Source organism: Dermacentor albipictus, chromosome 6 (genome assembly GCF_038994185.2).
Source record: "Dermacentor albipictus isolate Rhodes 1998 colony chromosome 6, USDA_Dalb.pri_finalv2, whole genome shotgun sequence".
NCBI lineage: Eukaryota > Metazoa > Arthropoda > Arachnida > Ixodida > Ixodidae > Dermacentor > Dermacentor albipictus.
In genome coordinates, this window is record NC_091826.1 from 1,350,763 (window position 1) to 1,371,958 (window position 21,196).

At 46.2% G+C, this 21,196-nt stretch overlaps 1 protein-coding gene across 3 annotated transcripts in view; it reads right to left on the bottom strand.

Annotated features, from left to right (window-relative positions):
- LOC139060739 (stromal membrane-associated protein 1) overlaps nucleotides 1-21,196 on the bottom strand; it is a 208,475-nt gene that overhangs the window by 142,969 nt on the left and 44,310 nt on the right. For all 3 annotated transcript variants that reach the window (XM_070539806.1, XM_070539805.1, XM_070539804.1), the window contains exons 4-5: nucleotides 11,182-11,269; nucleotides 7,570-7,647 (exon numbers count right to left, since the gene is read on the bottom strand). In XM_070539806.1, the coding sequence (XP_070395907.1) occupies nucleotides 7,570-7,647; nucleotides 11,182-11,269 (166 nt within the window). The remainder of the gene's footprint in view (nucleotides 1-7,569; nucleotides 7,648-11,181; nucleotides 11,270-21,196) is intronic.

The following is a 21,196-nucleotide window of genomic DNA, read 5'->3' on the forward strand; positions in this document are numbered from 1 at the left end:
GGATAGCAACGGCAACGACGGCAGCGATGACGTGGTAGGGCAGGCTGTCTTACCGTTGTCCTCACAGGAGGCCCAGCAGATGATTCAGTCCCTCTGGGGCTTCGTTTTCGTTAGGAACCTTCCACTGCACTACATGAAGCACCTGGATACCTTGAAGAAGGATGTCGGCAAGGCTGACGGACATCTGGTTTTTTCATGCAATGCATTGCAACGTACATGGCGAGACGCTTGTGGCAATCTTGCCTCAGCGTTTCTGAAGCCGACAGGTTGCTGTGCTAACCTCCTCACATTTTTTAAAAGGCCCCTTTTTGGGCCCACCAAAGCGCTGCCTCGGTGGTGCTCGCATATCGTTTGTCACTCGTGACCCCTCTTTGCAGTAACAGCAGTGCCATTCTTTAACGTCGACAGCCGCAGCTTGTTACATGTGATCGGAGCCCCCAGGAAGCAGTTAAAGCACAATCAGCAGCCAGATGGAGGAAATTGGCAGGGAGAGGCACTGGCCTCCCCGTCATTATAGTTTGCTGAGATCAGCTTTGCCATCCCCCTATTTTGATTTTTTTCATGCAACCCAGTTTTAACAATTATCGGTTATAACAATGGAATTTTCGTGGCATTTGAATATTGTTATAAATGGGTTTGACTGTATTGAAATCATGTAAAAACACTTCATTGTATAGTGAAACATTGATATAAAAAACATCAATTTAACGAAATTCACGATGTTAAACTATTTTCATTTCTCGATCTTAGTTCCCTTGAAAACTGCATATATTTTCTTGCAATTTAACGAAGTAATTTTGGGACACTGTTTCAATTTAACAAAGTTTTCGGTCATTTCAAGCATGCACTTGGAGCCTGTATGGCTAGAAAATAGGTATATCAAACTACCATAAAAGTGTCGGCTGAGGCAAAAGCTATTTCAAGCATCCTTCAACATGAAAAGCGAGAGATAAAGATGCCATCGAAGTGCACACACTAGGACACGGTAGGCAGGAAACACTGCTGCATTATTTGTCACATTGGTAAACAACCTGCAGAAGCCGTGGGGAGTGCAGCAGCTCACAGCACTTGCAGAAATACGAAAGCTTATGATTCCTTCTGCACAAAGTGGATGGAGATGAAGTGAACGCACAGTAACCTGATCATGCATGCTCTATGGGGGCCTAACTTGACGCCTATCTGCCCTCTCTTCCTAGTACGCCCGTCTCCTTGTTGTGTCATCCATGTGGGCGCCATATGCGGCAACTTGCAGGTAATCTCTCGCAGCAGATGCAAGGAGGGAGCCGAGACGGTTGGTGCCTTGATGTGCATCGCATAATCTCAAGTTTCCGATACACAGTGCAAAATGTTGGCTCATGTTATGACAGCGAGCTTGTGGTGATCGAGTGAGATCTCAATGCTTGCATGAGTGCACGTGATGGCAATAAAACTATGAACCTTACTTCGTGTAGTTGTCTCTGCTATCACCGTCAATGCTCCGCCTTTCTGGCAAAACTGCCGTTTTTTTTCTCAAGACAATAATTTGACAAATATTTGTATTTTTTTACACTTTCGTTTTTAATTTGTGGGCACTGGCTGCGGACACCAACAATGCACTGCTCTCTGCGCAACCTGCACTGCACGCGCTGGCACTCGTAACCACCCTATTATGGCCCAATTGTGAAAATTTTTGCGACTGCCCAATAATTCGGAAAATTCTGCGACCCCTTTTGGAGTAAAAAAAACATTGATCGGCGACTGTACTTATTTGTATAAAATATTGAATTTCAATACAACAAAAATTCTATATAATGGTATTGATGTTTGACTGTACCGAGGTTCAAATTAAAAGGTATTCTATGGACAAGAAGTTATTGAAAGTTAAATACTTCGTTAGTATAGCGAGACTTTTGTTATGTTGATGTTCACGGTATTGAGGTTTAAATGTAACACAAATAACACAAGAAAGAAAAACTGCCCTGCTGTGCTTTTGTATTCTGTTTGTGCACCCACATTTTTCGTAAGTTTATTCTAAGACTGAGTTCTAAATAAGGAGAGCCCCCTTTTGAGTACAGCACCCAATAAATTGTTCGGTATCACAAGCAAAACCAAAACTGTCATGAGGCTCACTTTGAAAAAGTCTTATCTTTCGTCTATGAGCACCCGATGTGTTAGAGCTTCTGTATGAAGTCCAAATGCGGTAAGATCGCGGTCTGTATGCTGCTTGCTGTGGGTGTGTGAGAAAGTGCGAGAGAAGGCCGAGGAAGATACTGGCTTGATGTGTATCGCCATCTCACCCAAATGAAGGAGGTCACATGATCAAGTATGCACATCTCTTCCTCTATCTCAGCTTCAGCTGTGCATGACTGTCTGCCTGGTTGTAACGAGAACATCAAAATTGGATTGCAGCCACTTTTTCACACACATGTGCAGAAAGAGGAGAAATCCAATGTTACTGTGCTCATGCTGAGTGCGTACTATGGGCAACACTACGTACCTTAGCGGCAATCTGTGGAGCGTGCATAGGTAGGGTGAAACGAGATGACTGGTCACTTTATGTGCACTGTCTTCCTGTGAATCTAGTATTTGGAGGTTGCATAATGTTGAGTCTTGGACAAGCATTGAAGTGAGAGAGAGCACGAAGTGTTCGCTATCTGAGGCCGGCACTATTCATCATGGTAGCATTGTGACGGAGTGTCCACAGGTGTCGAGTGTGATCTGTTCATGATTGGCCGTGCAGGCATGACAGCATGTTTGTTAATTAGTAAGCCAACGTTTAGTGTAATTTATATCGGTGACAAAACTACAATCCTTACATCGTGTAATTGCCTAATGCTTTGCTATTGCTATCAATAAGAATTAAAATCAGTTTATTCATGACAAAAATGGGGATTACATGATAAGTATATACAGAAGAATGTCCCTTAGAAACTGAAATGGGACCTCTTTGAAATGCTTTGGTTTTCAAGCGAAACCAAATTGTCTTCTTTCTGCTCCCTTAAAAACCGGGTGGGAAAGACAGAGTACCTGCTGATCTGCTTGCTCTTGTTCCCTCTCGGCTCCTCCCCATAAGTCTCTCCTCGTTATTTTTAGTCTGTGACATTACGGTAGCTAACAATGCCTTTGCCTCGGGTTTGTCGAAAAGGCAGTCCATGGAAGCAAAACATTTGTAGCAAGGTACCGACTGAGCTATCTTTCCGGGCAACATCCAAGGGTCATGAGTTCAAATCACCTTTCATGTTCCTTTTTTCCCCTTTTTTCCTTTTTTTCTTTCTTTCTAATGTCTTTTCCTTTATTTTATGACTGTACGGGAACCCTCCTAAAAAAAAGAAAATTATATACATCCTCAATTAGGTATGGCGACACATGTGCAAGTCATAAATACCAGGTTCTCTAGCAGAGTGCCATCCGTGCAGTATAACCGAGCTCAGATTGGTCAACCTTGACTGATCAAATAGGGCACCACTGTAGGTTAAATGAGGCGTACAACTCGTGCGGGACTCGCCGTGGTTGCTCAGTGGCTATGGTGTTAGACTGCTGAGCACGAGGGCGCGGGATCGGATCCCGGCCACGGCGGCCGCATTTCGATGGGGGCGAAATAGGAAAACACCCGTGTACTTAGAATTAGGTGCACGTTAAAGAACCCCAGATGGTCGAAATTTCCGGAGTCCCCCACTACGGCGTGCCTCATAATCAGAAAGTGGTTTTGTCACGTAAAACCCCATAATTTAATTTTTTAATTTAACTACTGCGGGGACGGTAGAGTATTCGTCTCCCGTGCAAGAGGACCGTGGTTCAAATCCCGGTGCCGCGCAATTCTCCACCGGAAAATACAAAAAAAAAACGTGTTGAGAAAATTGCACAAACAGGGCTGGAGTGCGGCCTGATCCCGGCGACCAGAACCGGCAACGCACTCTCTCACCAGAGCAGGATTGGCCACCCTGGTGCAGTACTTGGCCACAACCTCCCATATGAATACAACAATCAAACCCCGGCCCTCAGTCCCCAGCAGCCGCGAAGCAACTGACCACGGCGGCGGTCAGATCTGTGACGCTGCAGAGGGTGCTAAGAATACCTGGCTCCGGACAGGCCGCCATTGGAATGTGAACCTGGCAACGTTTAACGTTAGAACGTTCTCTAGTGAGGCGAGTCTAGCAGTGTTAGTGGAGGAATTAGAGGGTAGTAAATGGGATATAATAGGGCTCAGTGAGGTTAGGAGGACAAAAGAAGCATATACAGTGCGCTAAAAAGCGGGCACGTACTGTGCTACCGGGGCTTAGCGGAGAGACGAGAACTAGGAGTCAGATTCCTGATTAATAAGGAAATAGCTGGTAACATACAGGAATTCTATAGCATTAACGAGAGGGTGGCAGGTCTTGTTGTGAAACTTAATAAGAGGTACAAATTGAAGGTGGTACAAGTCTATGCCCCTACATGCAGTCATGATGACCTGGAAGTCGAAAGCTTTTATGAAGACGTGGAATCGGCGATGGGTGAAGTCGAAACAATATACACTATACTGATGGGCGACTTCAATGCCAGGGTAGGCAAGAAGCAGGCTAGAGACAAGTCAGTGGGGGAATATGGCATAGGCTCTAGGAATAGCAGAGGAGAGTTATTAGTAGAGTTTGCAGAACGGAATAATATGCGGATGATGAATACCTTTTTCCGCAAGCGGGTTAGTCGAAAGTGGACGTGGAGGAGCCCGAATGGTGAGACTAGAAATGAAATCGACTGCATACTCTGCGCGAACCCTGGCATCATACAAGATGTAGACGTGCTCGGCGAGGTACGCTGCAGTGACCATAGGATGGTAAGAACTCGAATTAGCCTAGACTTGAGGAGGGAACGGAAGCAACTGGTACACAATAAGCCAATCAATGAGTTAGCGTTGAGAGGGAAACTAGAGGAATTCCGGATCAAGCTACAGAACAGGTATTCGGCTTTAACTCAGGAAGAGGACCTTAGTGTTGAAGCAATGAATGACAATCTCATGGGCATCATTAAGGAGTGTGCAATAGAAGTCGGTGGTAACGCCGTTAGACAGGACACCAGTAAACTATCGCAGGAGACGAAAGATCTGATCAAGAAACGCCAATCTATGAAAGCCTCTAACCCTGCAGCTAGAATAGAACTGGCAGAACTTTCGAAGTTAATCAACAAGCGTAAGACAGCTGACATAAGGAAGTATAATATGGATAGAATTGAACATGCTCTCAGGAACGGAGGAAGCCTAAAAACAGTGAAGAAGAAACTAGGAATTGGCAAGAATCAGATGTATGCCTTGAGAGACAAAGCCAGCAATATTGTTACTAATATGGACGAGATAGTTCAAGTGGCTGAGGAGTTCTACAGAGATTTATATAGTACCAGTGGCACCCACGACGATCATGGAAGAGAGAATAGCCTAGAGGAATTCGAAATCCCGCAGGTAACGCCAGAAGAAGTAAAGAAAGCCTTAGGAGCTATGCAAAGCGGGAAGGCAGCTGGGGAGGATCAGGTAACAGCAGATTTGTTGAAGGATGGTGGTCAGATTGTTCTAGAGAAACTGGCCACCCTGTGTACGCAATGCCTCATAACCTCGAGCGTACCGGAATCTTGGAAGAACGCTAACATAATCCTAATCCATAAGAAAGGGGACGCCAAAGACTTGAAAAATTATAGACCGATCAGCTTACTGTCCGTTGCCTACAAAGTATTTACTAAGGTAATCGCAAATAGAATCAGGAACACCTTAGACTTCTGTCAACCAAAGGACCAGGCAGGATTCCGTAAAGGCTACTCAACAATAGACCATATTCACACTATCAATCAGGTGATAGAAAAATGAGCAGAATATAACCAACCCTTATATATAGCTTTCATTGATTACGAGAAAGCGTTTGATTCAGTCGAAACCTCAGCAGTCATGGAGGCATTACGGAATCAGGGTGTAGATGAGCCATATGTAAAAATACTGGAAGATATCTATAGCGGCTCCACTGCCATCGTAGTCCTCCACAAAGAAAGCAACAAAATCCCAATAAAGAAAGGCGTCAGACAGGGAGATACGATCTCTCCAATGCTATTCACCGCATGTTTACAGGAGGTATTCAGAGACCTGGAGTGGGAAGAATGGGGGACAAAGGTTGATGGAGAATACCTTAGCAACTTGCGATTCGCTGATGATATTGCCTTGCTTAGTAACTCAGGAGACCAATTGCAATGCATGCTCACTGACCTGGAGAGGCAAAGCAGAAGGGTGGGTCTGAAAATTAATCTGCAGAAAACTAAAGTAATGTTTAACAGTCTCGGAAGAGAACAGCAGTTTACGATAGGTAGCGAGGCACTGGAAGTGGTAAGGGAATACATCTACTTAGGGCAGGTAGTGACCACGGATCCGGATCATGAGACTGAAATAACCAGAAGAATAAGAATGGGCTGGGGTGCGTTTGGCAGGCATTCTCAAATCATGAACAGCAGGTTGCCACTATCCCTCAAAAGGAAAGTGTATAACAGCTGTGTGTTACCAGTAGTCACACATGGGGCAGAAACCTGGAGGCTTACGAAAAGGGTTCTGCTGAAATTGAGGACGACGCAACGAGCTATGGAAAGAAGAATGATCGGTGTAACGTTGAGGGATAAGAAAAGAGCAGATTGGGTGAGGCAACAAACGCGGGTAAATGACATCTTAGTTGAAATCAAGAAAAAGAAATGGGCATGGGCCGGACATGTAATGAGGAGGGAAGATAACCGATGGTCATTAAGGGTTACGGACTGGATTCCAAGGGAAGGGAAGCGTAGCAGGGGGCGGCAGAAAGTTAGGTGGGCGGATGACATTAAGACGTTTGCAGGGACAACATGGCCACAATTAGTACATGACCGGGGTAGTTGGAGAAGTATGGGAGAGGCCTTTGCCCTGCAGTGGGCGTAACTAGGCTGATGATGATGATGATGGTGATGATGATCTGGGTAAAAAAAAATTATACTTAGGACTTTACCGCGACTAATAGAGAAGTTCAAATTATCCGTCAATTCAAATTAACATTTCGAATTATCAGGACTTCACTGTAGACCAACAAGATCCTGAACCTGTGCCTTGAAGTCTACAAAACAGAAAAAAAAGGCACTTATGCACTGGAAACAGACTGACACCACAGTGCCAGCACGACAATGAAAAGAACAAAAATTCAAGGTACGAAAAGGCAGGCTTGAAACAAAAAAGGGCCGACATTAATGGGGCAGAGAAGGAAGACAAAATGCGCATGGGAAGCCAGTGTCCAGCCATCAATCATAATACTCACTAGATTCGGGCCTGACAATTTCTCTTAATACAAGCTAATTGAAGGGTGACTTATGCATATACTGTCACTTTTACTTATGTGCCCCACTTTAACCATAACATGCACTTATAAATTGCTGTTATTGAAAATTTCATTAGTTATTGAAAACTGCAACAGAGAATCAAAATGTGCCAACCTGCTCAACCATTCCACAACACAAGTGCAGCTCACGAGAGCCACGACAGTAAATGAGGCCATAATTTTCCTCATGACACCACCTTTAACGTTAATAATGAGTGAAGCTGATCAGTAGGAACAAAGGCCTCACCGATACATCACCAGTGGATGCTTTTGGCTTTGGTCGTTTTTTGTCCTTCTCCCTGCGACGCTCTTGCTCAATGTCAAACTGGAAAAAAGGAAAATGTGGGCAGTTTAATGCTTGATTGGTAAATCAACATTATCACACATCACAAATACAAGAAATATCTCTGCTATCCTTTATCTTGAAGTAGTTCCGCACAGTAGTGTACAGAAACCCTACACAAGCGTCTGATTTGGTCAATCCGACCTGTGATGGCTGCTGTGACAAAACTTGCTTGCATCCACATCTTTCCTCTCAACAGCAAAATAGATTTCACTCCTATCAGGGCTTGCAGCTTGAAAGGGCAACATAACCAGTCAGGCCCAGTTGAATGAATAACTGTAACGAACGACTTTTACACTTTCTTGCCCATGGCAAATGTAGCTGTTTTCGGTTAGTCTAGTAAGTTTTCTTTTTTTTTTTTCGGACACTGAAGAGATGAACTAGCATCCCACCTACTTAACAAACGCTCCCTCACTAAAGGTCAAGTTACGCTCCGATGTTCTCAGTTCACCAAACTATGCCAATGTCACTTTGTTGGCACCGGGCTTGGTGAAAATTCAACACTACACTGCAACCGACTGCAACTGCACCAATGGTACATGTTGTCAAAGCAACCATTGTGCATGCACAGGTAGCCATCCATGTGGGTGGATGCTGCTGCTAGGCCATTCTTTTTGGCTCCACACAAGAAATGCCAAGATGCTTGGCCAAGGCAGTCTGGTGCGGCTGGCAATAAATAGGAGAGGAGCTATCAATTGTGGGGTTCTCACCCGTGCTCTTGGGACAAAGGAACGACAACACAGTAGTGCAAACAATCACAAGGGCATTTATTGCACCTTTCATAGACTAATGCCTGCTAGCTGAGTTGCTATCTACAATATACGCCGGTGGGCGTGCGACAAATCGCGGAAGCGACAAATTGCGGAAGCCTGACTCACCAGGACCGGATAACGAGCGAATATGTTCGCCCCATGCTGGACATCAACGTCTGGTCGTTTGCGCGTACGGTCTCGCAAATGGTGGTGTGTTCGAACAATCGTGTTCATCCATTCCGGGGTAAGCCTCACGAGACGGTCTCGCAGAAGCATGGATCGACGCATGCGCAGAACGTCCGCGCCGACTGCCGAACCCAAGCCAAAGAGGAAGAGCCGTCTCCTTTTTGTACACAAGTAACCCCGCCGTTCGGTGGCATTAGCAGAGCATCACTCACGCCATCTCTTGTACTACCCTGCAAGCATACCGACCGCCCGCAGTAAAGCCACGCGGTGAAGCCGGATTACAGAAGATGGGAGTTATGCGAGAAAACAGCATATCAGGGGACGCGTGAGAGTCGCACGTGCCCACATCCCCCCAACTTTAAATCACTACATATTACGACGAAACATATCACATAGTCTAACATCAACGTGTGCTTCGCGAACAGAGTAGTACATGCATCAGTGGCTGCACTGAGGATATGTCCGCATGCTGTCCATTAACATGCGAGCCGACATTGTCCTTGGGTAAACCACTAGCGTCCGCTGGTCACAGCAGAAGCTCTGCAGACACGACGGCACGATTTCAGGCCAGGACTCCGGAAACGGCGATGCATTAGTAGGTACGAGCAAGCGTCGCTCGCACCGACGCGCCCTGCTGGCGAGAGCCACAACAGCTGTTGGTGACCACTGGCTCTTCTCTGCCGCTGAGGGTTGCGAGCCGGATACAGGCGGCCACCAAAGTCGCTGTGCCGAACTGGCCACAAGCATCACCATTGCCCGGGGTGGCTTGATCGTAGTACGGGGCGGCAGCGCAGACAATATGCAGGTAACAGCAAACCAGGGGTAGCTCCACTCACGTTGCATACCCTCAACGCACACGGCAAACACTAAAGTAGTGCAAGGGAGAGGAATTCTGCATGTGCATCACCTACGTGGTATGATGATTAACTCGACTAGCAAAAGATCGGGCGGCTACTCTGATGCTAAGTTCACGTGAACGAAGCTCGCTTCCTTGAGTCGAACGAGTAATTTCAATTCATGCGAGGCTAATTAGAATGAGGGAAGCAAAGTGCAACACCTCAATGCTACGGTCCACCAGGCTGTGTGCCTCCACGCGCGACAGGCAGCTTTGTAAAGCGTTAGGCCTGAAGCATTACGTTGTTGTCGCAACCCTGACAAGAACTGGCATAAAAAAACCAACCCAAAATGGGCGCAAAACAGGCAGCCGCGAGAAGACGACAGCTTTAGCTGTTAGGTGGTCCTACCCACTCGATGCACACAGCATCCGAGTTAATGGCACCCACCGTCCCAGACGGTGTCAGAGCGCCCAGTGCCAGGCCACAATACCAGTCAGCCTGTAGTGGCAGCCGTGGCTTGTGGCCACAAGGCTCCCAGAGCCACGACTTCATCAGGGTCAAAGAGATAGAAGAAGCTATTTACAAAAGAAATTTGGACCACCCATGAGGCTTCGATACTCACTCGCTTTGGGCTTGCCAATGCTCCGCGGGTGCTAAGCCTCGCTCTCTCAGGATGTAAACCACGTGGCTCTCATACCGACGAATGTCATTTAAAAATAATTTGCGAAAAGGCTAAGCATGTTGGAATGTTCGAACACACTACAGCCACCATCGCCTCGCTCAAGAAACCACGCCGCTGACGCTAGTGACCGAAATTCACGCTAACCCTATGCTTCGGTTCAAACAAAGATCTCGAACAAAGCAGAACTGTTAAAGTTATCGTCCGATGCCCCAAGAGGTCCACGTTGGGCCACCAGATGTGGGGTTCTCACCTGCGCTCTTGGGACAAAGGAACGACAACACAGTAGTGCAAACGATCACAAGGGCATTTATTGCACCTTTCATAGAGTAATGCCTGCTAGCCGAGTTGCTATCCACAAAATATGCCCACGGGTGTGCGACAAATCGCGGAAGTATGACTCACCGCGACTGAACAATAACGAGCGAATATGTTTGCCCCACACTGGACACCAACGCCTGGTCCTTTGCGCGTACGGTCATGCGAATGGTGGCGCAATCGAACAATCGTGTTCGTCCATTCCGGGGTAGGCCTCACAAGACGGTCTCACAGAAGCATGAATCGATGCATGCGTAGAATGTCCGCACTGCTTGCCGACCCCAAGCTAAAGAGGAAGAGCTGTCTCCTTTTTGCGCCCAAGTAACCTCGCCGTTAGGTGGCATTAGCAGAGCGACACTCGCGTCATCTCTCGTACTACCCTGCAAGCATACCGGCCGCTGCAGTAAAGCCACGCCATGAAGCCGGATTACAGAAAACAGGAGCTATGCGAGAAAACAACATATCAGGGGCAAGTGAGAGTCGTGCATCCCCACACAATGCATCAACAATGTTGGAGCACACCTGATGGCACCACTCAGGCCATCTGAGCTATGTTGCTGGAGTACAGAAGCTAGTTGTTCGCCATAGTAACGTACACAGGCGTGCTTGCATTACGCTGGAGTATAAAACTTGCCCTTAAAATTAAGCAAAGATCAGCCTTTTCCAGAAATGCTAAACACTCTGCAATTAAGCCTGCTCAATAAATCTACATCAAAAGCTATCAGCCAAGTGTGCACAAACTTACAGCAGGAGGTGGCATGGGAGGTGGCACCCACTCCTTGGCTATGTACTTTTTCTGCTCATACTTTGAGCGGATGAAGGCCTCCAGGGACCTGGAGAGAACAAAACACTCGTTGACACAGCTCTTCAGCAAATGAGCCTTTTCCACAAAAATCTTGTACAGTTTCCGCACAGAAGCTACTTTAAGCATTCTAAAAGAATTCTAAGCTTACTAAAAGACGTTTTTTACCGCAAGTCTTCCTTTTGTGTGTGTTTTAACTTGCGGCAAAAAACATGTCTTTTAGTAAGCACCAACTAGGCCAACAAGCAGTTCTGTTGCAACACATTGAAGCATTCTGCAGTATGGAAATTTCAATTATGGAACAGAGAAAACTGTAGTGCTAGGATGTACTTTTTAAGCACACTGCTTTTCCCAAACAAGCATACATGCTATATGATAATAATTACAGGGGAGAAAATTGTTTTTCAACACTTTAGATCTATGTGAGCTCATGTATACAGTAGACTTCTGTTAATTAAATCCTCACAGGACCAAAGAAACTGGTTGAATCAACTGGCAGGTCAAGGAATAAGCAGAAAAAACGCCACAACACGCCGTTGATTTGACTTGGCAGCAGTAACGACTTACTGCAAGCAGCAACTAGTGCGTCTCTGCATTTTTGCTGCAGATTGCTTTCATGGATGCCTGCACTGCACACCCACCACCTGATCCGGTTGCATACATGTGCCTGTACAAGCGCTGATCCGCCCCTTCCGCCACAAGTGGGGTGCCATTATCAGCTAGTGACTATCTGCAGCACGAGCCTTAACGTCATGTACGCCAGGCTTCAAAAGGAGCTCTTCACCGACAGAATCCTCAGTTGGTGGCAGCGACGGCTGCAAGAAGCAACTTAGCGCATCTCTGCCTTTTTGCTGCAGATTGCTTTCATGGCTGCCTGCACTGTGCACCCACTACTCGATCCAGTTAAGCACACGTATCTGTACAAGCGCTGATCTGCTCTTTCTGCTGCAAGTGGTGTGCCATCAGCAGCAAGCAACTATCTGCAGCCTGGGCCCTGATGTCATGTACCCAAAACTTCAAAAGGATCAAGGCAGAAAGCTGGGCTAGTTGGTGTTCAACGGAATCCTGACTTGGGTTGCAGTGACGGCTTACTGCAAGCCACAACTAAGCGAGTCTCGGCCTTTTTGCTGCAGGTTAGTGCCAGGGCATCTGTATGATAATGTTTTGCTTGCTTTTGTTTGCCGTCACTGCTGCCAAAGTGTTAAGTTATTTCTGCTTGCGAGACCAGTATCGAAAATTTCGATACCATTTTTGGCTAAGGAATTGGCAAAGCTTGATAAGGAGATGAAGGCAGAAATGCTTCTGCTTGAAGATGATTTCAGGCAAGAAATGAAGACATTATGAGAAGGTGCTGAAAGAGAGCCGAGAGCTGAAATCCATGATTTGAAAAACGATCCCCAAAGCACCACAAGGAGCCTTGACATTGCACATCTATAGATGACCTGCGCAAGAAAGTTGAGGCCAAAATTTCTAAAAATTCCACATTACAGAAAGAGAATAAAGGCCTGAAGGAAAGGTGCACATTTTCGGAAACCCAAAATAAAGAACTTGAGAGGCGTGATGCACAAATGGACCAGTATTCCAGGAGCTCTTCTCTATAAATAAAGGGCTTGCCGATAGAAGACGGCGAGATCGTCAGGAACTTTGTTTCCAAAAGAGGCAACGTTGTTAGTGAGGCAATATCTGAAATTGATATTGAGTGCCGTCATTGTGTCCCAACTCACAACACTCAGAAAACGAACATAATTGTTCAACTCATGATGATGATGATGTGTGTTGTTTTGTGGCGCAAGGGCCAGGTTTGGCCAAAGAGCGCCATGACTGGTGGTAGTGTTAAGGATGTATTATGGAAGATGTGACTTGGCTGTAAAGTGGCCTAAAATAGTCGCTGTAAAGTGCGTAAAATCTACGTGCTATAAAATTATGGCGATGACTCATGACGAATACTATGAACTTTAAAATCCATCGTAAAAGAATGATGCAATGTTTAAAATATGCGAGACTTTAAATTGCTTACAGCAACACTGCCTCGCCAGAGCCCTTGAACCATAAGGGCCTAGAGGCATGTGCTATTCAAAATAATTATCGCAGCGGCATCCTCTGGAGAGAGGACCCGCTACGAACATGTGGGGCTAAAAACATGCAAGACAACATCTTTCAGAAAGCTTAGTACTGCGTTGGTGTCAAATAAAGGTTCTGGGCCTAGTAACATTACTGGATGAAGGGGGATGTGCTGGCGGTATGCTACGGGAAAATGTTTCTTTCGTTCAGATTCGGCTTTCGACACTCCAGTAAGACGTGGAGGACGGTCAGCCTCTCCCCGCATCTACCACAAGTTGGAGGCTCGTTTCCCGTGAGTAAAAAGTTATGTGTGCCGAAAGTGTGTCCTATTCTTAGACGGCAGAATAGGACATCTGTCCGGCGGGATTTTGTTACGGGAGCCCAGAAACCTAACTGTGGCTTGATTACATGCAGTTTATTGTTTGTTTCCATGTCCCACGAGCGTTGCCAGTAGTTCCGCAGTTTTCTGCGCAAGTAAGGCCTCAGATCTGTGACAGGGACTGCTGCGGTAGGATTTACAGAAAACGATGCAACTGATGTGGCCATCTGGTCCGCCAGAACATTGCCTTCAATGGCCCTATGTCCGGGCACCCAGCATATGATGACATGCTGGTTACATATATACGTTTTACATAGGACGGAATAGAGTTCGTTGATGACTGGGTTTTTGTGCTTAGAAAATGACATCAAGGTCTTCACAACACTGAGGGAGTCCGTATATATAACCGATTTCTGGAGTTGTGATTTATTTATATGCTTTACGGCCGACAGCAGTGCGTAGGCCTCAGCCGTAAAGATACTAGTTTCCGGATGCAGTACGTCGGATTCCGAGAAGGATAGACCGACGGCTGCATAGGACACCCCGTCGTGTGACTTCGATGCGTCTGTGGAGAACTCCGTGCAGGAGTATTTGTGCTGGAGTTCCCGGAAATGCATTAGGATTTCAATCTCTGGAGCGTGTTTTGTAACTTGCATGAAAGATATATCACATTGTATGAGCTGCCACTCCCACGGAGGCAGTAGCTTGGCTGGATGCATTAGGGGAAGCTCGAGGAGTGGAACGTGCATTTCTTCACTAAGCTCCCTCACACGCAGCGAGAAAGGCTGTCTTACGGAAGGACGATTGCGAAAGAGTGTAGCATATGTCATGTCATTAATGGTATTAAAACAGGGATGTTGAGGATTTGAGTGGACTTTCAGAAAATATGTTTGGCTGATGTATGTTCTCTGAAGATGAAGTGACCACTCATTTGATTCTGCATATAAACTTTGTATGGGACTTGTTCTGAAAGCGCCTGTGGCCAGTCGGATTCCTAGATGGTGGACAGGGTCTAGCATTTTTAGTGCGCTCGGGGCGGCAGAGTGATAAATCACAGCACCATAGTCTAATCGTGATCGAATGAGGCTTTTATAGAGTTTCAATAAACACTTCCTGTCACTACCCCACGTAGTCTGGGATAGAAGTTTGATTATGTTCATTGTTTTTAGACACTTTTCTTTAAGATGTTTAATGTGGGGGACGAAAGTGAGTCTGTAGTCAAGTATGACACCTAGAAATTTGTATTCTTTGTTTACAGGTATCTGTTGTCCGCACACTTCTAAGCAGGGATCTGGAACCAGGCCTCTCTTCCTTGTAAACAAAACACAGGAACTCTTGTGAGGATTGATTTTGAATCCATTTTTCTCTGCCCACCCTGACACAAACCATGCTGTACCTGTCTCTCGCAGACGGCGAGGTTACAGGATTTGAAAGCTATTTGAATGTCATCGACGTAGACAGAGTAAAAGATGGCGGGTGGTAATGAAGCACGAAGCGTGTTCATCTTCACAATAAAGAGCGTGCAGCTGAGAACGCCTCCTTGGGGTACACCCGTTTCTTGCGTAAAAGGCCGTGAGAGTGCATTGCCGACTTTTACCCGGAAGGTACGATTTGACAAATAGCTTTTTATTATATTAAGCATATTACCGTGGATGCCCATTTCTGACAGGTCTCTTAAGATTCCGTAACGCCACGTCGTGTCATACGCCTTTTCCATATCGAGAAATATCGATAGGAAGAACTGTTTATGTATAAATGCGTCCCGGATATTTCCTTCAACACGTACGAGATGATCGGTTGTGGACCGCCCTTCTCGGAAGCCGCACTGATACGGATCAAGCATTTTGCTCATTTCAAGGAAATGGATGAGTCGCCGATTAATCATTTTTTCAAATATCTTACAAAGGCAACTCGTGAGGGCGATCGGGCGGTAACTTGCCACTAAGGAAGGATCTTTGCCTTGTTTTAAAACAGGAACCACAATGGCTTCTTTCCATGCAGTTGGGAGGTATCCTGCAGCCCAAATGGTGTTGAAAAGTGTGAGTAGTGTAACTTGGGTATCACTGGGTAGGTTTTTGATCATTTCATACATGAGTCTGTCTGATCCAGGTGCAGAGCTCTTGCATGAGCTCAAGGCAGCTCTGAACTCGGCAATACTGAAAGGGCAGTTGTACGATTCATTCTGTAGACATTTTCCTTTGAGTGGCTTACATTCTTCTATTTGTTTATACTTTAGGAAGGATTTCGAATAATGTTTTGAACTTGACACACTCTCAAAGTGTTCGCCAAGTGAGTCTGCCTGATGTTGCAGCGTATCACCCTGTGTGTTTACGAGAGGGAGTGAATGTGTTTGTCTGCCTCTAATTCTATTTACGCGGTTCCAGACTTTCGCCTCATCTGTAAACGAGTTGATGTTCGATAAAAACTTTTGCCAACTGTCTCTTCTGGCCTGTCGGCGGGTTCTCCTGCCTTGAGACTTAACTTTCTTGAAGTTAACAAGATTCTCTGCAGTGGGCGAAGCACGTAGCAACCCCCACGCCTTGTTTTGATTCCTACGTGCGACTCTACATTCATCGTTCCACCACGGGACATGCCGTTTGCATGCCGAGCCACTTACTTCACGTATGCATTTACATGCGGCATCCATTATGAAGGCTGTGAGGTATTCCACAGCAGCATCGATTTCTAAAGAACACATGTCATCCCATGATATACTAGTTAAATTTCGGAATTCCTCCCAGTCTGCTGTGTCAATCTTCCACCTAGGAGCCTGTGGTAGATATTCATTTTCTTTAAGTGTTCTTAATAGTATGGGGAAGTGGTCGCTTCCGTAGGGATTATTTGTAACTTCCCATTCGAGTTCGGGCAGTATAGACGGGGAAACTATGCTCAGATCAATTGAAGAAAAGGTGTTGTTTGCAAGACAGTAATAAGTGGGTTTCTTCTTATTCAGCAAGCACGCACCTGAAGAAAAAAGGAACTGCTCAACAAGACGTCCTCGCGCGTCTGTACGAGAGTCGCCCCACAGGGAGCTGTGCGCATTGAAATCGCCAAGAAGAACATAAGGTTCTGGCAATTGATCTATAAAAGATTGGAATTCGTGTTTCGTTAACTTGTAGTGTGGGGGCACGTAAAGAGAGCTAATGGTGATGAGTTTGTTTAGGAAAACAGCTCGAACCGCCACTGCCTCAAGGGGGGTTTGTAGCTGTAAATGCTGACAGGAAATACTTTTATGAATACAGATGGCAACACCGCCTGATGATACGACAGCATCATCGCGATCTTTGCGGAACTTGACATACTGTCGGAGAAAGTTTGTGTGTTGTGGGTTTAAATGTGTTTCCTGTAGACACAGCACTTTTGGATTGTGTTTTTGTATAAGCTCTTGCACGTCATCGAGGTTCCTAAAAAGACCTCTGACGTTCCATTGAATAATTTGTGTCGCCATTTTGAAGGTAAATAAGTGCTGTGTGTATGGAAACGGAGGTGATGCCTTAAGTTACAGAGCTCTTTCGAGGCCCTGTAACGGGCGTTCTACTCTTTCTGGAGCGTTCGAGGGAGCCTCGCCGCTCCTTAGGCGCTGGGTGCGCCTTGAGGATACGTGTAGTGTCCATTGCCTCTTGTGAGGCGCCGGACACGTGCTCTTGCGAGCGAGAATTTACCAGCGAGGGCCCTGCCTTGGAGGGCAAGACCCCTGCACCCACCAGCCCGGAGGTCGATGGGGCTCCGTGGGGGATTTGGCTGCGCTGGCTGTTGCCAGCGCTGGAAGGGGCCGCGGAGGTTGGGGCAGCCTCAGCTGCGCCCACCTTCGGGGTCGGTGGCCCCGTCTGGTGGGTTGACGGAGCAGCGCTAGCTGCAACCGCCGCGGGGGCAGATGGCGTGACTGCCGACTCGCTGGTTGTGGGTCGGACAGCCGCCGGTGGCCGTTGTGTCGCTGCCCCCTGACGCGTCACATCGGCAAAACTTTTCTTGGGCAGGTATGAAACCCGCCTGCGTGCCTCTTTGAAGGATATATTCTCTTTTACTTTTATCGTTACAATTTATTTTTCCTTCTTCCATGAGGGGCACGACCGCGAGTACGCGGCGTGATCCCCGTCACAGTTTACACAGTGGAAAGTGTTCTCACAAACTTCAGAGGTGTGTTCTTGGGCACTACATTTAGCACAAGTCTGGCGGCCTCGGCAGCTCTGCGAGCTGTGGCCGAAGCGCTGGCATTTGAAACAACGGAGTGGGTTTGGCACGTACGGCCTAACACGGAGCTTGATGTACCCGGCCTCAATTGACTCGGGCAAGATACTTGATCCAAAAGTAATTATAAGGTGCTTAGTCTGAATCTCTTTACCGTCCCGCCTCATCTTAATTCTTCTGACGTTGATCACATTTTGTTCGCTGAAGCCCTCCAGGAGCTCCGCCTCAGTCAGGTCAATCAAATCATCATCTGACACAACACCACGGGTGGTGTTCATTGTACGGTGTGGGGTTACTGTTATGGGGGTCTCCCCAAATGACACTAGTTTCTGTATATTCTCATATTGTTTCAGATCGCGGAGCTCCAAGAGGAGGTCACCGCTTCCCATTCTCGACACCTTGTAACCTGGACCAAAAACATCAGTCAAGGACTTTGAGACAAGGAATGGTGAAATATTTCGAACTGCTTTCTTTGGCTTTTCAGAGTGGATAACGTGAAACCGCGGAAAATTCTGGATTTGGTGTCCAAAAAACGTGAAGACATCTTCGGTGCGCCCTCGTTTCTGAGGGCGATCAACAAGGGAGGGGAAGGAAGTTTCCATGAAAATATGTGTACATTCGGCAACAGCGCCGACCGCCCACCACGGAGCCCAACAAGGGGACGCGGCAGAGCTTGCATACAAGTCTGCACGACGCCAGTCGTACAGACTTGTATTATCACTACTTGTCAGACTTGTCGTATTATCACTATAACCGAATATGGTGTACCCAAGGTTGGATAGCCACACAGGGTTAACCCTTGCCGCCAAGGAGAAAGGAAGTAAATAGAAGAGAGAAGAACACAGGAAAGATGTAAAGTATGAGATAAAGACGAAGGTTTGAGAAGAGAGAGACAGGAAAAGGCGACTACCGATTTCTCCCGGGTGGGTCAGTCCGGGAATGCCGTCTACGTGAAGCAGAGGCCAAAGAGGTGTGTTGCCGCCGCCGAGGGGCCGTAAAGGTCCAAACACCCGGCACTGGCTCAACCCCCAGGATCCCCTTTTCCCTGGACACGGCTAAGCCGCGCACGGCTACACGTGGGAGGGGCCAACCCTCGTGTGCTCGGGTACGTGGTGTCGCAACACACCAAACGCCTGCTTACGCAGGCGCCCCTGCGGGGTTGTTCAACTCAAGTCCAATGCAAAATGTCAAGCAATACTAAAGAAGGCAAGAAAGGCTCGGATTACTAATACTGATGTTGGGCTAGATAACACAGCATGAATATACGGAAATGAACACCTCTCCCCAGCTCTGTAGTTGCTTCGCACGGCCATGAAACAAAAACATGACAGCCACTGAAAGTCTGTTGGGGCCTTCAATGGAAAAATCCTTGCCAGGCAGTCTGAGACTTCTGATGTCACGAGATTGTTTGCGAGAATGACCTTGAAAAGATTATTTAAACAGTGTTGGCTGATTGCAATGGCTCTGAATTACCAAGTTTGTGTCACCTAATCTGATTACCTTTTGCTCTAATTCTTCAAACTCAGTACTACATTTTATGTACGATCTGCCAAAGGGAAACACGATACTATTACGTACTTACTAAGTGAATTCTCTTCTAAATTTGACATAGTTTTGATGACAGAGGCATGGTATAATGAAGGATGCGATACTTTGTGTCTTGAAGGCTACAAAAACTTCTTTATGAACCGCACCAATCAGTGTGGAGGTGCTGTTTCTCTTTACACTGACACCTCTAAATACTATAGAATCCTACCAGAATACTCGGTAATTACCTATGACTACAAATTTTTATGCGTAAAAAAATAGCTCTGAGCTAGCTGCTCTGGTGTATCGCCCTCAATGTTGTTTATGAATTATTTTGAAGCATTTCTGGAATACGCTCACTCGAATAACTTTACCTTAATTTGTGGTGGTGACTTCAAATAAATGTTCTTGATAGCGCACCTATTGTATGCGACCTCACGACGTGGCTACTTTCATCTGGCTTTGTTATTATAATCAAAATTGTCAACTTCATCTACTTCAGACTTGCTGATCACAAACTGCGAAACTGCTATTCGTGACACTGGTACATTAGCATGGGAAATGAGGGACCATTGTCCAATTTGTATGTGTTATGAGACTCCGGGGAAAAATGGAAAATGTCAGTGCGATTCAATTACTGTTCAGTGTATCTCTGATGATGCCTTAGGGGCTTTCAAATCTGAAAGTTCATTGCAAGATTTTTCTTGCATATATGAAAAGAGAAATGTGAACGACATAGAATTTCAGGAGACATTTACGAACATTTACATGATGAATTTTCTTTTCGAAATTTTTAGAACACCCAGAAAAATAAGAAAACCGTGGGAAATGCTTGCACACAAAAGGGAAATAAAACTCAAAAATAAGCTTTTCCACACTTTCTTTTCGATGCAGGCGACGCTCCGTTTGTTCGCCAGCCTGCTGCTGCCAACCTTGGCCGGCATTTCTGCCGGTGTATCCCCGGAGTGCGCACTGCCGTGCTCCGAAGCAGCGTCAGGATGCCTCTACCTGCCGCTGGTCAACAATATGCTGCTGACGACAGTTTCAAGGACGGCCGCTTCATCATCAACATCAACCGCCTCGTCCAATATAAAAGCCGCGCCAGTTGGTACATAGCTGAAGGAAAAAACCAGTCACAAAGCACAAAGGACAAGAAGGGAACTAGTCGTTGTGGTGTGAACCTCTCTTCTTGTCCTTTGTGTTTTGCGAGTGTTTTTTTCCTTCAATCAAGTAACTATGTTCTGGTGCGATTCCCGAGCCTGCAGTGCTGTTTTGCCATTGCCGCTGAGTGCGCTTGTGTAATTCGTTCTTTGCTCATGTCGTCAGGAGACATTAAAACTAACCCTGGTCCTGACGGAAATGATTCTGTATTGGCAGAACTTCAAAAAATAACCACAGGCCAAATTCAGCTAATCACTGAAGTGCAGAGATTCAAGGCCCAGCTAAGTACTACTGATAAAACAATAACAAACTTATGCGAATGAATGGCTGATCTAGAAACACACTACCCAGCTCTCCTTTCCCTCCGAAATGGCATTGGAAAGATTCAGACAGACACCAGCAGCATGACTCGAACAATTGAAGAATTAGAAACCCGCCTAGATGATGCTGAAAGCAGATCACGTCGAAATAACTCAATGTTCTATGGCATATCTGACCCTAATGACATCGAAACATGGGCCAAATTTGAAGAAGAGATCATGAACTTTTTCCAAAATAATCTGGAAATAACCGCGGAACCTCGCGACTTAGAGCTCATTGTCTCGATCATCATTCTGTTGGCAAGAATGGTACCATAATCGTGAATTGCATGCGTTACAAAACTAAAGGAACAATCTTATCGAATGGCAATAAACTTGATAA